At 38.7% G+C, this 22,278-nt stretch overlaps 1 protein-coding gene across 10 annotated transcripts in view; it reads right to left on the reverse strand.

The window, feature by feature from the left end:
* The window catches only part of SK (small conductance calcium-activated potassium channel), a 349,222-nt gene that overhangs the window by 80,460 nt on the left and 246,484 nt on the right, over positions 1 to 22,278 (reverse strand). For all 10 annotated transcript variants that reach the window (XM_087350045.1, XM_087350067.1, XM_087350071.1 and 7 more), the window contains one exon: positions 19,041 to 19,412. In XM_087350045.1, coding sequence (XP_087206171.1) covers positions 19,041 to 19,412 — 372 coding nt within the window. The remainder of the gene's footprint in view (positions 1 to 19,040; positions 19,413 to 22,278) is intronic.

The raw sequence follows: 22,278 nt of genomic DNA on the forward strand, positions 1-22,278 counted from the left end.
GATCCACATTTTCCTAATTTAGTTCTTTTTAAGGAAACTAGATTAATGACTAATGATGTGTTGTATCCATGAGTGTTCTACAGATTGCATGAAGGATTCCGTGTCTCGGTTTTATAAATTACGGAAGAAGCAATCAAAACCCTTGAGGTTTGTTTCCCCCCAAACGACTTGGAGGATCAATTTTTCCGATCAGTGGGGTTGTATGGTTCAACGCCTCAAGTGTTTGTTCGTACGGTTTGATTCTAATAGGCTGGTGGATTGCTCTTTGGATTCAGCGGATGATAAATACTTCAGTACGGAATTAAACTGTCTAAATCTGTTGCTAGTCAATGATCTGTGTGCGGAATGAACAGAACAAGTAAAAGAAAATTAATTTATCTTCACAACTTTAAGGTTTAAAGCTATTCAACCATTTAGCATCCCATAACATTGAAAATCTCGTCTACGTGAGAATTTTTGAATGCTCAGTTTATAAACCACTTATTACAGTTTTTACTTAAAATTTTTAATTAATCCTTTCGTTAACTATCTTAATGCACAGCTAGAAATAAATTCATTATGAACATATTTATTACCTAAAACTACCAAACAAATTGTGATAAAGCGTGGTTTGATGGTCTTTCAATATTGACTTAATTTCTATTGACGAAACTTTCTAAGTGTTCATCAGTAATACGCGTCCCAGTTCATGACTGACTTTCTCATCACTCTCTTGCGCGCTACAGACTCCGCCCATCTCCATCTCATTACCATAATAATATTTGGTTATCCAGTGGCGTCTTGGGGGTATGATACATCAGTTTACATACAATGAGGAAAACTACGAAGAATTGCAATCAAAGGAAATTGCTATCCGGCCGTGACGTGAACGGGACATATCCCGAATACGGCCTTACCGCTGTTCCCATTCCTTTAAATTTCTGTAGAATAGTATGACGCCATTACTGAGATACGTATCAGCTGTAATTATGAAGGTAATTTCGCTTTGTTGTCTTCTGCCGTTAAATTAAAATATTCCACTCTCTTCCTTACTTCATGAAAGGACGCCGTGGAACAAGGTCACAAGCAGCTGCATCTCGAAGACGGCAGAAACGGAAAGCTAAGTTGCGGGGATTCCCCCGAGAGCCATCGCTGTCACGCTATCGTAGCTGTAACGGTTATACGAAGCCCGCATCCAACGACGCCATGACCCTTTTAAGTGACCCTGCAGACGTCCCGTGAGACTGAAGCAAAAGACAGCCTGAATATTGAAAACATGAGCTGCAGGAAGAAACGCATTCGAGTGACGTAGTGGGAAGATTATAGGCAATTCTAAAACTTGTTTTAAAGCCAACATGGGGTAGGACACAACTTCAACTCGGAATGCTATCGAATCACGTGGTACCGAAACATCGGTCAGAAATGTAATTCTTATTCTGCTATAAATTGATTTTGCACAAAGATGTGCATCATTAACGGGAATAAAACGATGGAAGATGAACCCTGTTTCATGATAATTGCATTCTACATTACCACGAGACACCAGACAGGATTTTTTGTTTTCTCTCCGTTTAGAACTTGTTCTTCGAATCAGGAATGTGGAAAGTCCCAACAACCAGGCCTAAACCTAAAGCTCTTGAAATATACAAACATCATTTTAACGTGTATAAAATATGCGAAAGGAATTAGTAATATCCTGGTTAAGAAGGATTAAACAACTTTATAGAAATTTTTAATGAAACACCTGTCAGAATTCAAAACAAAACAACTCTTTGTTTCGCAGTGTACGGTGGGAACTGACAACTGCTATATCAGATTCACTGCTGTTTTGCTTTTATTATGAGGTTTATTTTTTCATACACCGGGCATGTCACTGTGGACTGGCTTTTAAAATGTAAAACTTGAAATCAACTGATAAAAGAAACATACATGTAAAATTTCGAACCATTTAACGGATTATTGGCAAGACATCTTGTCTGTTACGTCTCCGAATTTATCAGCGTCGTTTTGCTCGCCACGAGCGTAAGCCTCAACTAGTTGGCTAACAATTCCTGATTGGCTGCAGATGGCTAACGACACATTTTACCTCATCGGTTCTGCTGTGTAATAGCGTGCGGAGTACCGCTTAAGTGTCTAAGTGAAATGCAAATATGTTTTTTTTTCATAGTGTTGGCTGGGCTGACACGGTTAACAGTTACGCTTCTTGCCTGGATGCCTGTCGCCAAGGCTGTGGGAGTGTATTAAGGGACTCGAAGAAATGAACGGCCTAAGCGACATCTTGGTGGACCTATAAGACCATCCCCACTGCTTACAAGAACCGCTGGCGTGGCGTTGTAAAGCCAGTCCTGATCTTTTTACTTTTTTCCTCAGCACTAACCCACTTTCACTCAATTCAATTTTTTTCTTCTCACTTCGTATAGCAAAGTCCCACACACACAGTGATAACGATGTTCTGATGCCATCTGATACCGATACTGAAGTCTGCAATAATACGCATTCAGTTCCAACATTGTTCCATATTTAAAGCTGTTTTTATACAATAAATATAATGAATGTTTATGGATTTTGTATTATGAATACGTGTTTTGCTAGTTGATACTGGCATTAAAATACGTATGTCATGTATTAACAATAACCATCATAAAATAATAATAGTAATAACAATAAGTATAGATCGCACAGTTTTATACTTTTGTTTGTTGCTGGTTTCGTCCTAAACAATCACAATAATTTTTATCAGAAACCTAGAAATATCAATAAACCGAATATGGCTGTCTTTTCGGTTGTAGCACCGTATAGACTGGTAAGCTTCTATCAGCTTGAATATGGCTGTTTTCTGGGTTGTTGCACAGTGTGCAACGTCGGTAAACTTCTACCAGACTGCACGGCACAACAACTCAGAAGACAGCCATCTTTAGACTCACCGCCGTGAAAACCTCAAATCCTACTTATCAAAGAACCCATACACACACAGCTTAAAGTATCAGTAATAATAAACCAATTTTCTCTAGACCGTAAATATTTAAATTACATTCCATTGAAGATATTTCTATTTTACATAAAAAGTATTAACACACAACAATTATTTGTATTATATATAATACCATCTTTAAGTAATTCAATATGCAAATTTTTAAAATAACTTTATACAGCCCGTGCTTCCCGTACAGAACATTGAGAAAATCACACCGTAGTAATTACTTCATTCAACCTAAAAACGTCAATGTCGTTCTTACCACAGTCCATTAAGAATGTTTCTGATGCTTGTGTAGAACTACCCACTGGAACGCGACTGTCTGTATGTTTTTTCTCATTTCAGCATCGCCGTTACCATGACTACCACGATGTTATCTGCAGTCTTGACACTACAGTCTGCTGATCAATGATGCGTCCCTTAACACCCATCCATAGCCTGGCGTCGTACACAACAAAATAACTCAACGATCACGCTAACGACCATAACAGCTGTCGAATAAAGCCAATGAAGTGACTGGATGGTTAACTATTAATCTACAGAACTTCTCGGATGAGGAACCGACTATTACAAGGCCTCTACAAACTTCACGAGACTCTGACCGCCACTGCGTTCGGAAGTTTATAAAGTTGCGGTAGGTGCTGAGTTTGTCACTGACATACGAGTCTATTTCTAGGAAGTTAATTGATGATAATTAAAAAGAGGTTTAATGCATAAATTCAATTTCAAATTTACGGAAATAAATAACTGGGCATTAAACAAAACTAAGCATTTATGTGGAAGGTAAACAGGGAGGCACAGTCACAGATAGGAAGGTAAAACAGATTGAATCATTGAGAAATATCGTGTCATGGGGAGATGACGTCTTGTGGAATGTTGCGTCATGCATTATGGTAGAAAATTACCGACTACAAGACACGGCAACCTAGAAGGCAGTTGTCTTCATACTCACTGCCGTGAGACCCTGAAATCTCAACTCGTAAGTTTCCTCCCGGGAATCAAATCTCAGTCAATAATTCCGTAAATACACTATGTAATGATTATCATAAGCCCAAAATTCCTGTATTAAACTGCTTACTCTTTGTGACTCGCAGATCCCCGTTAAAGAATTATACCTAAACGATATTTTCATAGAATTACTTCCAAACCGGATCAGTCCTACATTTTGCTGATAAAGAAAGAAATATTTATTGCATTGTATACGAAATTATATAGAGTCTGGGTCATATTGTCTTAAACGAAGGTTTTCTCCAGTGCTGAAAGAGGAAGTAATGGGCTTGTTTGTTCATGTATTAACTGCGTTCCGTATGAAAGGTACACAGTAAGTCACATTTCCAATGCGACCATCTTTCGTGTGCCGTCCTATCAAAAGAAGTTCTCCTCAAACATCTCGTTTTTCAAAACAAACTTTCGGCGTAAGCAGATAGGAGAGATTCTGCTTCTTTCTTTTTCCCCTCACTGCTAAAAAATCTCACAGAAAGAGTGAGGCAGGCTTATGTCAGAATTCAGCTGACAGCTTCGATGGCTTTTTAATGTGCTGGATTGATGTGTTCCTTCAAGTAACCTACTTTTATATACAGATAAATTCCAGGTAATGTCTCAGGCAAATAACCCAAATGTCTATGATATTCAGATCACATTTCACAAATTTCACATGAATATTTCATCATTTCCCAAACAATCCAACAGTCATTAGCTATGAATGCAGAGGTTCGCAGAAATTTCTTATTTTTTACTCTGAGGGAAAGGATAAAAGTCTGTTCCGACATCAATCCAACCTTTATGACTTATATTTCTTCTTTTGTGTTAAAGATAAATCAAAATTTATTTGTATAAGACTGTTGTTACTTTTAGCATTCTATTTAAACGTTATGTCAACTTCTGTTTCAGTGAGTTTGTCTCATATAGCGACTTTATGTAAGTTTCCCATTACATTTTCCACACTATCCGAACGAACGCATTGATTAATAAGTTTTAAAAATATAATTTGAACATTTCGAGCTTACTTCGTTCTTCCTTATTAAAACATACATTTAAATTACATACAAAGAAATTGCATAGAAACTTCCAGTACTTCAATAAAATTAATTTTTGTCTCTGTTTAGGGCATCAAATATAATTCTATCTAAATGTAACTGTTAAATGATTATCCATAATAATATAATATATGACTTTTAATATCATATGGATACGATAACTATGTATAAGAATCTGATTTTGTAGTGAATTGTAAAACTAAAATCTAGTTACATCGTAGTGTCAATGACTCGAATTATAATAAATCGCCAACTTCATAACTGCCCGAAGAAATAACTTACATCTGCATAAAAATAAACATAATGTTTCACTTAAAAGTTTTGTAATTACAATATAGAAATATTATTATGTCATACGTGAACTGTAACTTATTAAATAATAATTCACAAACTAGTCAATTAATGAAACCCCTTCTTTAACAGATGATTCTTAATCTGATCAAAAAATTCGCATACTTTATAGAATCGCAAGATCATCGCTGAGCCCTGTCTGTGCCAGGTGAATCCAGCTGCACCTTACACAATTTTTCTCTAGCGTCCATTTCATTCGTCATATGCCACCCAGAGCCACTGCTGGGAAATTAGTCCTGGCTTCCTTGACTGCAGCCTGCCACTTTATTGATTGTACTCTTGGTAACTTGAGGGTGGCTAGTGAAGCGTGTTATAGGATGTCATCAAATATTCTCCTCAGGCAGGGGCACGCATCTTGGTTTAAACGACACAAAGAATGAAAGCCAACTCATTCACTTTAAGTGTTGGCGACAACGCAAAAGTTTCATTTCATCAGAATCCAGTACTGTAACATTTCATTTTTTCCCAAAGAAAATATGAGGACGAAATTCCTGTTATTATATACACCCAAGAGGACGAGTGCTACAATATCGCTAACTCTTCGTTCTGATAATATTTTCGGTTGGCACGAATTCATACTATTGTGTCATAAAATGTTACTTTGTCAAATAGAGATAAATAATAAGGTTTTAATGGCGATTTGAGAAAGAAACAGACACGTATTTGTGATTTTGATAATTGAATGGCTTTCATATTTTTTTAGTAAATACGGTTAAAAAAACCACCTAAAAGTAACATTGTACTTACTGAGACAAATTACGTTTTATTTTATTTTGTTAAACATTAGACCTATTGTTACATGGACAAATAAGTACGAAATAAAATGTACGGGTCGTGATGATATTGATATTATACATCACAATGTACAAAGCATCCAAAACAAGATCTTATTGGCAATCTTAGAATACTTTTACAGGTGCAAATATGCAGTCTCCACATGTCGGGTTCATTTCATACACTCCGTGCAAAAACTATAAAACATATTACATTAAGTTTCTTTGGAATGTTATTACCAAATAATCAGAACAAACAAAATTTGGGGCTAGGAGTTGTCGAGAAAATTAGATTCCGAACCATGTCGGTCTGTCAATATTGCCACAAGGCAAAAATTAAATAAAGACGACTACGGTCTTTTCAGCGTCTAGCTCACATTCTGATAAGATTTGAAAAATGCTAATCACCTTACTACTGGTTATGTCTAACATTTAAGGTGAAACAAAAGATCTCCTGGGGCATAAGAACCGCATAAAAAGTTTTAAGTAAGTGGTTAAGTATACGTTCCAGCCGCTTTACTAGGTTTTAACGGCTGGGAAAATTTGGATTGTTATGACAACGCCTTCAACTTTTGGGAAGTAACCGACGTGTCGGAGGAGCACAGCGCTTCGATTCCCAGAACAATACGTTTCTGTGAAATTATCGTAACCACCGAAAAGATCAAAATCCACTTGACGTCTTTTTAGGATTATCAACTGTGAAACAGATCGAATAGGCCGTGTGTAACTTCAAATAAAAGACCTAACAAGAACGTCTTGTCTAAAAAAAAAACGTTATTCAAACCAGGCTGGAAATGTTACCAAGCTCTGTGGTTCATAACACTGAGAAGGTTAATAATACTGCCATTTTAAAAACACAGAAAGGTCATGTGACATTAAGTAGGCAGAGCATAGCAATATGTTCAAACATGATCGCACTGCATGGGGCGGGCTATAAGCCAGTCGATTTATATTGATTCAGCAGAACGTCTGGTTATACAACCCCACAATTTAGTTTATTACACATAGACATCACCGCCCTCACAGTGAAGATAACCGCTGGCCTTTGTCGAAATATAAGGAGAAATTGTCCTAAAAAGGAAAGAAAATAAGTGACTGAAATCTGCTGACATGTCAAGAAGTGTTGAGAAAATCTTCTTGCACCGCACTGATTTCGAGAGGACGTAATACATCAGCGCAGTAACCATTCTAATGTCTTCAGTTCCTTTGTGTTCCAACAACACGTGCTTGCTGCTCGTAATAATATTCCACGACAAATTTCGAAGAACTCAGAATATATTTAATTTTACAAGACAACCACAAGCTGCAGGAAGATTTAATCTTAAACATTTACGTTGAGCTCCAACGAATGACTTAGTACTTAACAGTATCAATATCTTAATATCATAATAATATAAAAACATATTAATCCGTTCCATGTGATTTTTTACGCAACTACCTTCCTCCTTCAATACAGAAACATGACAATATCCACCGTCGACTGATGAAACGTCAGTCAACTTTAATTTCCCTGTTGCGAAGGGATTCCTTTCATTGATTTCAAATACTGCATGAATTCAAATGATAAGGCTCACCACACAGTGCTAAATTACTTGTTTTACCGTAAACATTCAAGCAAGAATATTTCTCAACAATACCGGTCACATATTTGTGACTTCAAAATGAAGAAGTTTAATTTTCACAGTGTGCCTGTCTAAAAGAAAAAAATTAATAATAAGGTAATTAAATTAATCACAAAATATATTCGTGGAACGGAATTTTACAAAGACCAGTACAAATTTTCAAGTTTATTAGCAGGAAGTGGTAGATAAGGCACACAGTCCGGAAGGCCCAAGTCCTTCTTGAGAAGCTAGTTTCGGCCGGTCAAGTAATTCAGCAGTATTATTGAAACGGAAGGTTTATTATCCTGTCCATAAAGTCTGTTATTGGTGTCTCATCGTAAAACAGATTAATTCAAGCCACATTTATTTATGAATTATTTTAATATTATTGTAAATTCTACGCCTGAACCTCCTAAGTGGTCTCGAACTTTCAGGTTTTCCGATAAAAATGTTTATAAGCATTTGTAATTTCCTAAGCGTGCCACAAGGCTTTTCCTTAAATCTTGGAAAGTTTAGACACCCCTTAAGAAGTAGGAAAATATTCTTCAAAAGACCTTGAAAAGGCATGAAAAATGTAATTATTAAACTTGTTATAAGAAGATAGCCAAATAAGGATAGAAAATTTAAGCTGGCACTATTTGACAAGGAATACGTCGTTTCTTACTCTAGATTAAGCATGGACGGCAAAATCTCCTGCGAGACAAACAATTGCCTGTCACTCACGGTGTCACTTCCACTGACGTCACTGCGCCTGTAAGCCGAGGGTAAACAGAACAACTTTTTGTGCAACCCCTCCATCTAAATAAAACGCCAAGTTACAATAAATTACATACTGAACACATTCCTCTTCTGTCATTAAGTTGAACGTGAAAAAGAGAGTCATATTTTATATACAAAATCATAAACGTTCTCTTCTAAGCCATTATTACAGAAAAATACCAATTATAGCAAATTCCCAAAGGCATATGAAGTACCCTGCTTAAATAAATTGCATAATGACGATTCTGAGTTATTTCTTTGTTTAGATAAATGTCTCATCTTTTTGAGTGTTTAGTGTGCTGGAGTAATATTAATTATTATTATTATTACAGTGTCATCTGCCGATAGTTATTCGGACTGCAATGCCTACATATCAAGAGACTTTATTTAAAGTAGATTCAGACAACATTCTTCTGCCCCTGTGACAGTAAAAGACATCTATACAATACTTACAAACTAGTATTCTGGTCTTTATTATAATTTAACGGTTTGTTGCGAAATAGATGGAGGACTACGTCTTCGTAGACATGTGAAAAATAAGTTACGGGTAAAACTTGTCTCGCTGTAAAAGAGGATCATAAATTGCGGGCGTCTGAGAACAAAATACCGAGGACAGTGGAAATCATAAGAGCCCAGAAATGAACCCTATATCATCGAGTATAGATACCGAAAGATAATCAGTCGTCAATCCTCTGAGATTTGTGTGTCGTATTCATACATAAATTAAATCCAAACTAAGATTTATTCATTCTTTGATCATTTAACGACTATTTTCAAGCAATTAAAGTGTTTTGCAGGTACTATTATTCCCAGAACTGGGACGAGCACCGTCACGGTGTCTAGCCATTACCACTGCACGTTCGACGGTATAACCTGCTTCTGCGTTTACGACTACCAGCAACGCCACCTGCAGCCATATACGATGGCGTACAGCGCTGCACCATAATGCAGCAGAGCAGAACACGGTATTAATAATATCTTTCTGTTATTGGCGAGCAGGTCTACAGAAACTAATAGTTAATGTCTACACCACGAGTTTGTCTGAAGCGGAGAGAGATTTGTAGACTGTAGCACAGGTGGATTGGGGACATATGGTGCATTGAAGGTTACGTATTCTCTCTGCCACACACACATATATTTATACAACATATAACACCGTGGTAGTACATAGTGTGTCCCAGAAGTCCAGGACCATATGTAAGCATGTAAAGGAAGAAAATAGTTGAAAATCTTGTGTTTCCAATCTCAAGACATTTTTACCTAGGACGAACGTTACGGTGCGTCACTCTACATATGATTATAGTAAAAAAAAATACGACGGTGTTGTCGCGTTGACATGACAGTTCGCCGGTCGTTATTATTTTGCTGGTTTCGTTCATTTCATGTTTCTTGTTGTACCTGTGTCTTATTCACTGTTGCTATCCCCAACTACGGAAAAAACCTCTCCTCTCCTGTCACTGTCATGTCATTCTTGTCGACACTGACCAACATCGTCGTAACTTTTAACTACTGATAACGTAAAGACTGCGCCCTTGTAACGGATCGTCCAACGTAAAAATTTTCAATTCAGACTCCTAACACATGATTTCCAATAATATTTCTCTCTTTATGCTTTTCTGCATTTTGCTATGCCATCGAGTTAGCCTATGGCCTCAGGCTTCCGGGACCACTCTATATCACGGAAGAACAGAACGGCATCCCTTGGTCATATACGCTCATCGTATAAATTTCAAAATTATCCTACCATCCAGATCTCGATCTGCAATGCGAGCGATTCGAATAAATTTGAATCTATAAACAAGTCAAGAGGGCAAAAACAGGAAGGAAGGAATAAAACGCAAACGTGTTTGATGGAGAAAGAAAACAAAAAAATTGAGAAGAAAGAAAAATGAGAGCAAAATGAAGACTAGAAAGAGAGAAAAAAAGATAAGATAAATAAAAGTTTTGCACGTATATTATTTATTTTCGCACGCAATCCTATATGCCTAGCTCTACTGGTTAATTAGTTTCCGCCATCAAACCAAAATCTATACACAGATTTTGCGTGCCCGCCATGTTTTTATTTTATTTAAAAAAAAAAATATCTCAACCGAAGCTGCTCTTTTATCACACCAAATTTCAGACTGAGGAGTGATAATTTTTGTGCCATCTTTTAAGTTCACACGACCGCCATGCACTTATGATAGGAAATTCAACAATAGAAACGTGAATTGTCTTTGGTTGTGTAATGTTTATACAAAATTTCATGAATATCTGTCAACTGATTTAGTAGTAGGGGTGTTCGACACACTAACATAATGTCGTTAGTCATTCCCTGTAAAATAATATTCACTGGAAAGATATCATAATAAAGCTATGCAATAAATGGATGTTTTGGAAGACATCGAACGTTGTATTTGGAGTCGTCCTTTTTTGCTTTTAACCACCGACTGTTGAGTGGGCTGAGTGGGGGGGGGGGGGCGCATGTTGACACTGAAAAGCTGGCAGCATCCCCTCACAGAACTCCAAGCAAAGCAACATGTTTATTAATTGCATGTTTATGTTGGAGCATGTCAGCAAATGCTTTGTTGGTTGCAGAGAACAGGGGCGGACATTCAGAAATTCTGGAACTGTAGTTGTTCGTCATATTTAGACTGTTTTGTTTAATGAACGTGAGTGAGCAGACTCGCGGGGTTCGTGTTGTAAAACACACGGTAATACGGGCATTTACAAGGGCAGAAATGAAAGCCAATTTGTGTTCCTACAGTATATAAACAAGATTAAGACCTTGTGTGGGCAAGCCGAACGTCGCATGATAATTTTCTTGTACTTAAAATGCTTGAAAGGACGAAAACAAAGACAAACATATAAAGGAAGGAAAGTAAAAGGAAATAAATCCGCAAAACACGTTAGAAGACTTAGCACTGTTCTTTGCTTCTGTAAGTCATGAAAAGAGCACAATAATTTTGTACCAAAATGTCTGTCCATTTACTACTCTTTACGTGCGATAACTGGTCATTATTTCTGTTGTTTATCCGACGATACATTTTTATTTACATAAATCTTGTAGCGTCAAATGGTGAGATGATAATAAAATGTTACGGAAAGAATCAATTACGGGCTGTCTTAATGCATGGAGGAATAAAAACTCCAACAAGATGGTTTAGCTGCGGCTCGGGACCTCCCGAATACGAAGAGGAGCGCAACATGTTAGGTTCGCATAATGGACCAATAAAGACGCCTCGATAGACGCGTACATTCGGACATGCGTCCTGATGAGCTAGGCTTTACAAACCTGCGTCGAGGCAGACATTTCTGCTGTTTAAATACACAGGGAAGTACTTTGTCAATGGAAACTTTGTTACCCACAGGGTCTAATTCCGATAAACACAACAACCATAACAAGATAATGATGATAATGATAATAATAACAACAAAACAATTATAGTGTGAACAGGGTGCTAAGGAGAATATTTTATCTAGGGTAAAGGTAAGAGCAGTAGACTAGAAGAAACCGCAAGAAAATCTTCATTATTTGTACTGTTCACTAAATATTATTAGGTGATTAAATGTTGGAGCGTGAGATGGACAGAACATACAGCACACATGGAAGAAAACAGTAAGGCATACTACATTTTATTCGGAAAACATGAAGGGAAGAGATCTAGTAGTAGATGGTAAGATGAACTCGGCGGGTCATCGCTCAAATAATGCGAGTAAGAACAAGTACTGGTGTGTTTAAACTTGTTAAGCCAGCATGTAAGACACTGCCGTCATAATGTCTAGCATTGTGAAAATGTCTAAGCAAATATGAAATCAAAAATATTCGTCTATATAAATAATATTTAAGAATTCGGCCCGTACCGCAAAGAAGGCGGAGAACTTCACCATTTATAAGATCCATTTGTTGACTTTGATTAAGTAAATAATTACTGTTTACACTAAGAATCATATAAAACATTCATAAAAACGCACTTATTGATTGTAAAAGTAGAAGACATATATTTATATTTGCAACAAGGCATTAAAGGGATAACACTCACTGTTTGGTGGGATACAAATGCAGGCCTAAAATCCACAATAGGAAGTGAACCAGTGATGAAGCCGAGTCAGATAGTCCATACAATATTAAACTTCGCAGAGGGGCATTTGATGCAATTATCAAAACAAAGGGAGCGACTGGAAGCCACGAAAATGAAGACACGAAATTGACACAAATCTCGTTTCTCTTCTCACGGGGGTTGTCACTAGTTAAGCTTATTAAAGTAAAGTCCTGCCCGCTCATATGCATGATATTCGCGCTCGCTCACGCACGCACACACACACATACAATTTCACAGTTTGTGGTCAGGGGTGTGGTGTTGATACGTTGTCAGATCTTTTGAACAAACAGTTCGGCCTATTTTAAGGATGAGGGTATTCAAAACTAACACGTACGGTATAATCATGTGGCAACACAGGCGAAACCAATCAAATCCGTCGCACATTATGTACCTTGGAAAGTGGGCAGATTAGCTCCGTGATTCACAAACCTGTTCTCGGTTTAACTACACGGAAATATTTTTGCCTTTTGTTTAACATTTATAAAGTATCGTTCTATAGATGTTAAAGATGAATACAAATAAGTTAATACTGTACTTAATTCATTGTGTAGGTATCTTGGCATTTTTACTAACTGTTCGTGCATTTTTTACATAAATGTTTTTCAATCCCAGTTTTGTGTACCACTTGAAAAAAGATTACGGGCCACTAGTAGTCCGCAGACCACGCTTTGGGGTTCCCTACTAGAGCTACAATTATTATACACAGCGAAAAAACATGTTTTACAAAATTACGAGAATAAGAATGTGTTCTATTCAACGAAGCTGTCAGCAGACCGCATACAGAGTATTAGTCATAATTCATTCGGCCGCAATATGGAAAAAATACAAATTCTGACTGCTGTTCTTAGGATATTATGACACGCATTAAATTGAAGCTAAAGCTAGACTCGATGTTCTATATATTGGCTTATCCACTTACAAGTATTGTAAATGATAATAATATACAAAGGCAATACGAACAAAGCCTGCATTTGTTTTAAAATTACGACTTTCTTTACAAGTTCTCTATATGATGTACTATAAGATAGTATAAATTAATAAAATCCACTGATTTTAATAATATCTGGACACCTTAGTGGGTGGGACTGAATTCCTTGCCGTTTCCGACCCGCCGGTCGCATTTTGGCCATCCTTGGTTGTAAATGGGTAAGCTTCTTCTGACATGTAGACTCACTCCGGACCGTCGTCACCCTTTAGCACCAAAGATACATTGCTGAGGTTTCACGTACCTTCAGACTTAACTACAAAAAGACAGTTCCGGTGCGCTAATTCTGGCGTCGGTTTATGGCCGTCTTCCCTTATGAACTACTTCAAGTGACAGCTACAACCACGGTTTCCATTATTCCAACGTCATATCGATTTAATTGCAGTTTTTATTATCGAACATACACAGGGACTACGTTAGAAGTTGGTAAAGACCTGGGTTCAGGAATAAACGCAGAGAATTCGCCGTGTAATCAACAGAATCTAAATGTAAAGGCAGTTAATAAACCGTCAAAAATGTGACAAAATTCAAATGTCTGGGGCCGGTAGTAACAAGTCGAACTTATTGTCACGCATATGCGGGGTAAGTCTGTTACAAATTTGTCATAATATATGATATTCTTGCCCAACATATAGAAAGCCTAAAAATTAAAATATCTTTATACACAATTACAATTTAAGCTGATTGTTATGTGGGTGTAAAATCAGATCTCTTATGATAAGTAAACAACATACTGAGAGAGCTCGGCGTTTAGAACAATATATTGACCTATGGGACAGAATACAACAGAAAGATGGCGCTAGTGATGGTACAGGAGGCTGGATGAAATTACACAATGAGGAGCTTCATAATTCGTAATCATCATGATATGTAGGACCACTGCCACCGGGTAAAAACCCATTTGCAGTCAAATAAATAATTAAAATTAATTAATTGATTAAATAAAATCATTGATTGGCTAATGGTCATTTTATAGTGAAATTTTCTCGTCTATCACCGACTGTCCTAAACGAGATTATTCCGAGTCCTGTTGGCAAAACTAAGGGATGGTATCTTGAAACTGGTTACGACCGCTTCCTTTTAAATTATTTAGATTTTATCTAATATCATTTGACTCTCAATAACTTCTGCAGTTGACATGGTGCCATAGCATAGATTCATCCTTTAATATACAGTGAATTCACCGAATAAAATTGAACGCAACTATCACCTTCCGGCTCCTGGCAGGAAAAGAATGATTCACCGCCAAGCGCTCTGAGGTTTCCGTGATATGAACAAAGTATCGTTCCATAAAGCCGGTAATACTAACTTACCTATATTATAGAAGTTCCTGTCGGGAACCTGGACGTGGTAGTTGGTTCATCTTTATCAGTGAACGCACTGGAAATCATTTGCGTGTGGGTGTCAAGCAGAATCCATTTTAATCGTCTCTGCGAAAAAGTTTCTTCGTGTGAAAAGGTAATGACGAATGAGTTTTATACGCGGGGGAAACAGAGCGACCTGATGCAGCAAGTCAACAAACAAGCTACGGATAAACTAAATTTCATTACATCACAGGTGGACGTACTGGAAAACCTCACTGTATGTTGCAGGGATCAGTGGAATTAACTCGGTGGTTGGTGCAAAGTGCTTTCACACGCAACTTTCTAGATACTTTCTGTTCAAGACTAGTTCTACTGCAGTAAGAAAAATGGCGGCAGACATTTGTTCGTTTGTATGCGAGCTTAGAAGCGATCCAGCTTCCAAGTCTATTTGCGCCTATTTGTTCTTTGAGTTAAAAAAACAGCCATGCTACAAAAAAGTGATGTACATCGACGTCGGCAGAGTAGCTATGCTTAGTAAGACGTCCTTAAGTACCGTAAAGCTTTTAACGTTCAAGGTTCTTGAGTTCAAATCACGTACAATGCGTGGGCCGTATGTTTAAGAAGTTTCCACAGAACAATAAGAAGAAACTCGAAACAAAAAAAGCTTTAAAACACATCTAAAATTGTATGTAGGGATAGCAGGCCACAGCCTATGTCGAAGTAAGCTGAGAAAAGTGGACAATAAATCGATCGGACAAGAATATCGAAACCCCTGAAATTAGTTGCTGGACATAACTCTCCAGTTTTTAAGAGAAATGCAAAGATTTGAAATCATTTAAGTACGCCATATCTATGAACTGAATGACGGAATAGGAAAGCAAGAGAGAAAAGTGTGTGAACACATTGTAAGAATACGCGAAAATAGACTTACAAAGATACTTAAATTACAAAATCTAATAACATAGACACAAGACAAAATGGAAAGTTTGTAACGACGCTTTCCAGCTGCACAGATAGTGTAGTGTGCAAGGTAGGATTGATTATGAAATGGAAAAGATATGGAAAGACGACGTCAAAGCATATTTTAAGGTGCTATGCCAGTATTCGAGCAACGAAGCTGAAAACAACCACGAAGTACCTTACTTAGGATACTTTGTAGGCGAGCTAAGAACCGGATCTGCCTAATCTACCTAAGAGGTACTAGGCATGAAAATGGTTGTCTTCTGTGTTGTTCCGTATTGCAGCCTGGTAAAAGTTTACCGACGTTTCTGATGATGGAGGCAGCAAACATCGGTGAACTTCTACCAGACTGCACGACGGAGCAACACAGAAGACAGACATCTTTGAAATCGCCGCAAATCCTACAGGTACTAGGTATGATTCACACATTCTTACATCGGTACGTGTAGGAAATGGGAGATCAGCTTCACGGTCCGATCGTTTTGACGGTGGGTGGACCCCATAGATGGTCACAAATATATAATTTTTCTTCTTAAAGTTTGAAGGTTTTTAACGATAGCGCATCACAGTGCGCTGAACCGTCCTTTTGGACAGCGTCCATCTTCCAAATATTTTAAGACCGCAGTTTTCGGAAGCTCGATTCTGCTTCCGTCATATGGTCAAAAAGGGGAGATAAAGACAAATAAAACCTATTTGTTAGACGCCCCGAGGCTATCTCGAACAGGGGAATCAACAGACCGGTTCATCTGTTCTTCTCCCCACTTTTATCCGATGACATCAGCACCCTCCAGCTTCCGAAACATAATGTTACAGTTATATAATATTCAAACGATGGGCCGAGTCCAAAGGAACGGTTTATCCATTATCTTCCTCGTGTTCCGTTACACACTTATTAATTGGAAGGTGGACACAGCGATGCGAGCAATGTGTGTACATGACAATCGTAAGGTTTCAATAATTGGTTTTCAGGTTTGGAGCAACTTTAAAGGCACTTTATAGGATACGCGGAAGAAACAAGCCGTCAAGAGAACACGTGGAGTACAGTTCAAGATGCCTGCGTCGCGATCCGAGCAGCTCCTAGAATCTTCTGACGTCTTCGGTGAACATTCGTCTCCCGTACAGAAACTTCAAGCACCCGGGGAACAATTTAACAGTTTGCGTGCATTAAAGAACACAGTTTTTGATTTTATTAAGCCAATCAACTCCCTACTTCCTCTTCTCTTCCTATCTTTCCTCCCTACTCACTTCACGTTAACGATGCTCTTTTATACTACGTTTTGGTACGCTAAGCGCAGCAGATAACATTTAATTATGCGACTTTATGTTGTATTACATGCTGCGAAGTGCTAGAGACACTCTTTGTAATGCAAATAAAACGTGCCACTTAATTAACAGCTGCTTAATTGTTAATAACACATGTAAATCCGTCTATTTTACGTAACTCCTACAAAGAATCTTCATAACGGCTGTATCTCATACGTCTCTTGGACTCTTTCATTCGTCGGATACAAAAACACGTTTTCCATTTGAAGACATTATACAGCGATAAATATGACTGAAAAATGATACTGAGTCGTGAACAAAGATTTATGAGGGAGAAGTACAGACATTTTTGAAGGTGTTATCTTGGTAGGCTACTCTTGCCCATGAAGCTGAGGAAACCCACGGCAAAACCCAAACCGGATAGCCGGTAGCCTAAATGATGTTCGAATCAGACTGTTATCAAGTACGAGTGTGGATTTCCACCTTCTTATCAGTCTATTTAGTCCGAGTCCATAAACACCTTTACTTATTTCCGACCATATATTGGCAGACTAATGAAATGCCCTCTACACCTGCACCGTTTAATCCATATGCCCACTTAGAATTCTTTAGCCCCAATTATAAGGATGTTCCATGTAACACCTCATCTGATGAATGGGCCGTGAAGACTACTGGATGGACTTGTCAGTGGAATTCCAAATTATTTTCTCAACTGCCTGAACGGGGTGGAAGGCACTCGAACAATGGAGCACTCGAGCCTCGCCGTTCCATTGTGTAGGGTCGGCAAGTGACAACCACTCAGTTTGACGTAACAATGTTCCACAATGGCGAAGACGTCAACACTTTCACATTGCAGCCCTTCCATACCTAACAGCCACCCAATTCCACCCCACTCTTCAACTGGCTTCTACAAACAAGGATTGGCAGAAGTCTTTCAAGGTATACGAGCAACTTTTCATTCTTCTCTAAGTAGTTACATGTAGGCTACACCACAGCGTCCTAATTTTAGTATACTGGTGCCATATTTTCTCACGACTTCAGAAAAGTGGAGTCTGGTGCCTGTTAAAAACATGGTGTAGACATACTTCTGTGAAACTTAATCTCACTACAGAAGTAATGCGTGACGCTCTAGTGTCACATAAAGAGTACTGCCTGGCTAACATAAGTTTGCAGACGTTTCAGGGACGCTTCCTGCCTCCATAATTAGGTCTCATCGCCCTGATAATGGAGGCAGTAATCATGTCTGCAACGTAGGCAAACTTCTATCAGACTACACGGCGGTACAACCCAGAAGACAGCCATCTTCATAATCGCCGTCATAAGAACTTGAAATCTCGCGTATTATTCTGTTTTACCAAGATACTACCACGTAGCAAAGTTTTTGAGAAGCTAAAAGTCGCTCAACGGGTCAAGATATTTTGCGCCTGTATGGAAACAAAAAGTTCATTACCGTGTTAAAAAGAGCATAGGTCAAAAACTGTTAATATTCCATTTAATTTCTTCTGATTTTACGGAATATTTCTTACGACATAATTTAGAGGAATGTTTAAATGAATGACAATAAAGTATGAAAAAAGAAATTTGAAGTAGTGAAAGAGCTAAAGATATGGAAAAAAGCCTTTAGAGAGACGGTGTGTCAGTAACCCGCTGTCATTATTATTTATATTGGTGTAATGGGGTGAGACGTTTTTTCTGTAAAACTAGTCCGCTAACGGGCCTATTGTCCTCGACCCAGACGGTACATTAGTCAATACGGGGCTGCAGTGGAACTTTTCAGACGGGAAAACGGAAGGAAAGAGGAAGAATGTCTTGTCTTAGTGCTACCATGTCTACCACTAAGCTCACGCGGACTGCCCCAGATGCAGACCTGGGCCACAGCGATGTTAAATCGGCGACTAACCGCCTGAGTTATAACACGGCTCAATTAGCTGTTACATTACACCTAGTGAATTCCTGAGGCATGCAGTGCCTACCTTGGTGTAGACCCCGGCGCTTGAAAGTTCGTTCTCGATGACCATCACGATGATCCCGAACATGCCCATAACCAGAGCGTAGTCGCTGATACGCTTCCTCTTCTCGAAGAGCGCCTTCCGTCTGCCCAGCCTGTAGCCCACGTTGGGCTTGTGTTTGCCGCCCGCCCCACCAGCGCCGCCGCTCTCGATGGACGCGTTCTTACAGAGTCCGCCGCCCAGACTTCGCTCCTCCGTGTAGCGTGGGTACTCGGAGTGTACTCCGACCAGCGCTATTCCCGCCTCTTCCGTGACCCCCGGCCCGGCCACGTCTTTCCCCGACTGCAGGCCCTTCATAGCAGCCGGGATAGACAGCGTGGACACAGGCTTCCGCAGCTGCAAGCACAACCGAGGGAAACGACAAGTCAGTCGGTGCAAAGCGCATCGGTGGTACAGCGGAAACTTCGTGTTACATCAAGTACGGATCCTTACAATCTTTGCTGCTAACAAGTTGCACTCCCTTCTGGGTTGTTAGTCTGGTAGAAATTTTAAGGCTTTTCAGAAATTCTTGCTGTCTCCGTCATCAGGCCCCATCGTCCTGATGATGGATGTAGGAAGCACCTCTGAAACCAGACTACACGGCTCAATAACCCATAAGACAGCCATGACAATACTCGCAGACACAAGAACCAGAAATCTCACAAATTATACCCATAACAAATGTAAGGTTGTTCTGTGTTCGGGAAGTCCAACACACCCTTCCGGTTTTTCCTACAAGTCCATGAAGTAGAGCTCATGTTGAGAAATTAAAATCACTCTGATTTTTAACATGATGACTGTGGAAATGTATCGCTTACATATTTGGAACAGATGATGAACGCTATAAATGGAAGCGACAGGTTCCTCCGAAACGTTGGAAACAATCTACAAGTCTACACGGCATCACAACGAAGAAAGTTATAATCGACATCTTCACAGACTTTACAACTTCAGATCTGAGGTGGTCAAGAAGTTCTCCGCCATTTTGGAATCGGGACATTCATTGCCGTCTCCACAAGAACCCGTGAATGGTTCCGATCCTGAACCAGGTGATTCCAGTTCAAAAACCATATTGCTCTGTGAACCATTTTAATATTATACTTCTGTTGCTTGGCAATATAAACGAATATTACATTATATATGGAACTTTAAACGCGATTAGATTGTTTCATTTTCGCTTCTAAAGACGCCATTATTAATTAAATATCGGTAACAGTGCCGTCTGAGGACACAAGGTACGGGAATAAAAATAAACAACTCTGAAGTAAACTAAGTTAGCCCTTTGTACAATTATCACATTGCAGACGTGCTAGAGTGCGTAAAGAAATATATTCTCTGAACGCGTTGGTAGACGAAAGAAGGGAGTAACGAGCTTCATGTTTCGTCTTTTTTTATTCACGAGTACAAACATGTGAATGAAAAACAACGCTCTGAAGTGCCTCAGAAAATAAACCTTTACGTGGTTTTCATAAGGAAGCGTAGGGAGAATGCAACCTTAGATTTTAAATGTTAATTTAGAATAGTGGTTTCCAAAATGTCTTCGTTCGGGACTCCCTTGATGTGCATAAAAGCTATTAGCTTGTCAAGAAGAACATGTTCAACAATGTCAACAGCAGAAGGGCCTAAAATGCAATTCCACGAAAAATCTCGGTCAATACAGACGGTCTCCGAGTCGAGATTTTAATCCGGGAACTCCCGAACACGAAGCAGGAGTGGTAACCACTCATTCGCGACATTCGGCTAAGATGATCTACATCTGCACAGACGGTAGAACCCGTTCAGGTTATTTGTTCGTAGGGTCAACATAATCTCCCGCTGCTATTAAATCATACATACGACTGACATCGGGGTCCATCCAGTGCAACATCAACGATTTCTCCCGGCGTCATTAAATCGTGCTGATGTGATCCGAAATTGAACTGGGTACTACATGATGCTGAATACTTTATGTCAACACAGCCATAGATCGAGTGTAAGCAACGTCAAATCACGTATCAGTTGTTCATGATTGATATATAAATTCTCCACCTGTAAATGGTTCAGGTCTCCTCTGGGAATTTGTCACAGTAAACATACAATGACACATAATCTGTAAGTGTAATTATTGTATTCCCTCTTTCCTACTCCAACCAAATCAGATGTTTCTTCCGTTTCATGCCTACCGCCATACTCACAGCCCACAACACATTTCTAACGTTACCTTCAATTATAAAATACAGAGCTTCCTTTTTGAAGCGCCTTGAGGCCGACGCACGACGCATGAGTTCGCTTCACGGCTGACACACGATTGTGAAACAACGTGGTACAGAGGAAAACATTTTACCCTCAGCTACTGTATTTAATCTGGACACAGCACAACAGTCTGCGACGCCTTTTGTATACACGTGATTAATGAAATATTTTTACATAAGTATCTGCCGCTGTATGCAGACGAAACTCTGTATATGCCTGGCTGGCTCTGACATCCATTGCAAGTCGAGCCTGAGACTTTCCGTAGGCTACAACTCTGCTAAATATGCATGTTGTTGTTTTAAAGTGTAATCCTAAACTGAATCATGTATAAGTAATGCAGGAATAACAATGTATCAGACGATGAAGCTTATTTCACTACAATAAGCAAACAACACACTGTGTTCTTAATGTATTAGCACTGTAGATATTTATTTATCTATTATCGGGGTGAACCAATCTAAGATGATGAAATGGACTGGGTAACACGCATGGGGCAGACAAGATTTGCATACATAAGTTAGTAAGTTAAACAAAATTAAATGAAGACACGTTTGCAAAATCTAAATGTAAATAACACTGAAATGGATCTTAAGGCAAATTGGTTTGAAAATGTGGACTATATTCTTGTGTCTTAGGGTAGGCTGCAGTGGGAGTCTGTTCTGAACAGTAATGGAACTTTGGATGTTGTAGAAGGTGGAAATCTCTGGACTACTGAGGGACTATTAGCTACTCAAGAAGAGATTTTCCCCAAGGAAATAGGTATTTACAGTACAAAGGCAAACAGTCTGCATCCAGCACTATTACAACTGTTCTGCTTGTTAAGGTAGAAAGTTATATTTTTCCGTAATAAATTTACACGAAGCGGAATTTGGGATAGAAACGCTCTTTTAATTTTGACATTTCAAGAGTCATTATAATGTCTAATAAATACTTCCTAAACTCATTCGCAAATTCTTATAAGCACCCAACTTTTCAGAAACGACACAGTATA

Source organism: Zootermopsis nevadensis, unplaced genomic scaffold (assembly GCF_977971745.1).
Source record: "Zootermopsis nevadensis isolate Lab colony 2312 unplaced genomic scaffold, Znev_1.0 Znev_ptg000002l, whole genome shotgun sequence".
NCBI classification, from domain to species: domain Eukaryota; kingdom Metazoa; phylum Arthropoda; class Insecta; order Blattodea; family Termopsidae; genus Zootermopsis; species Zootermopsis nevadensis.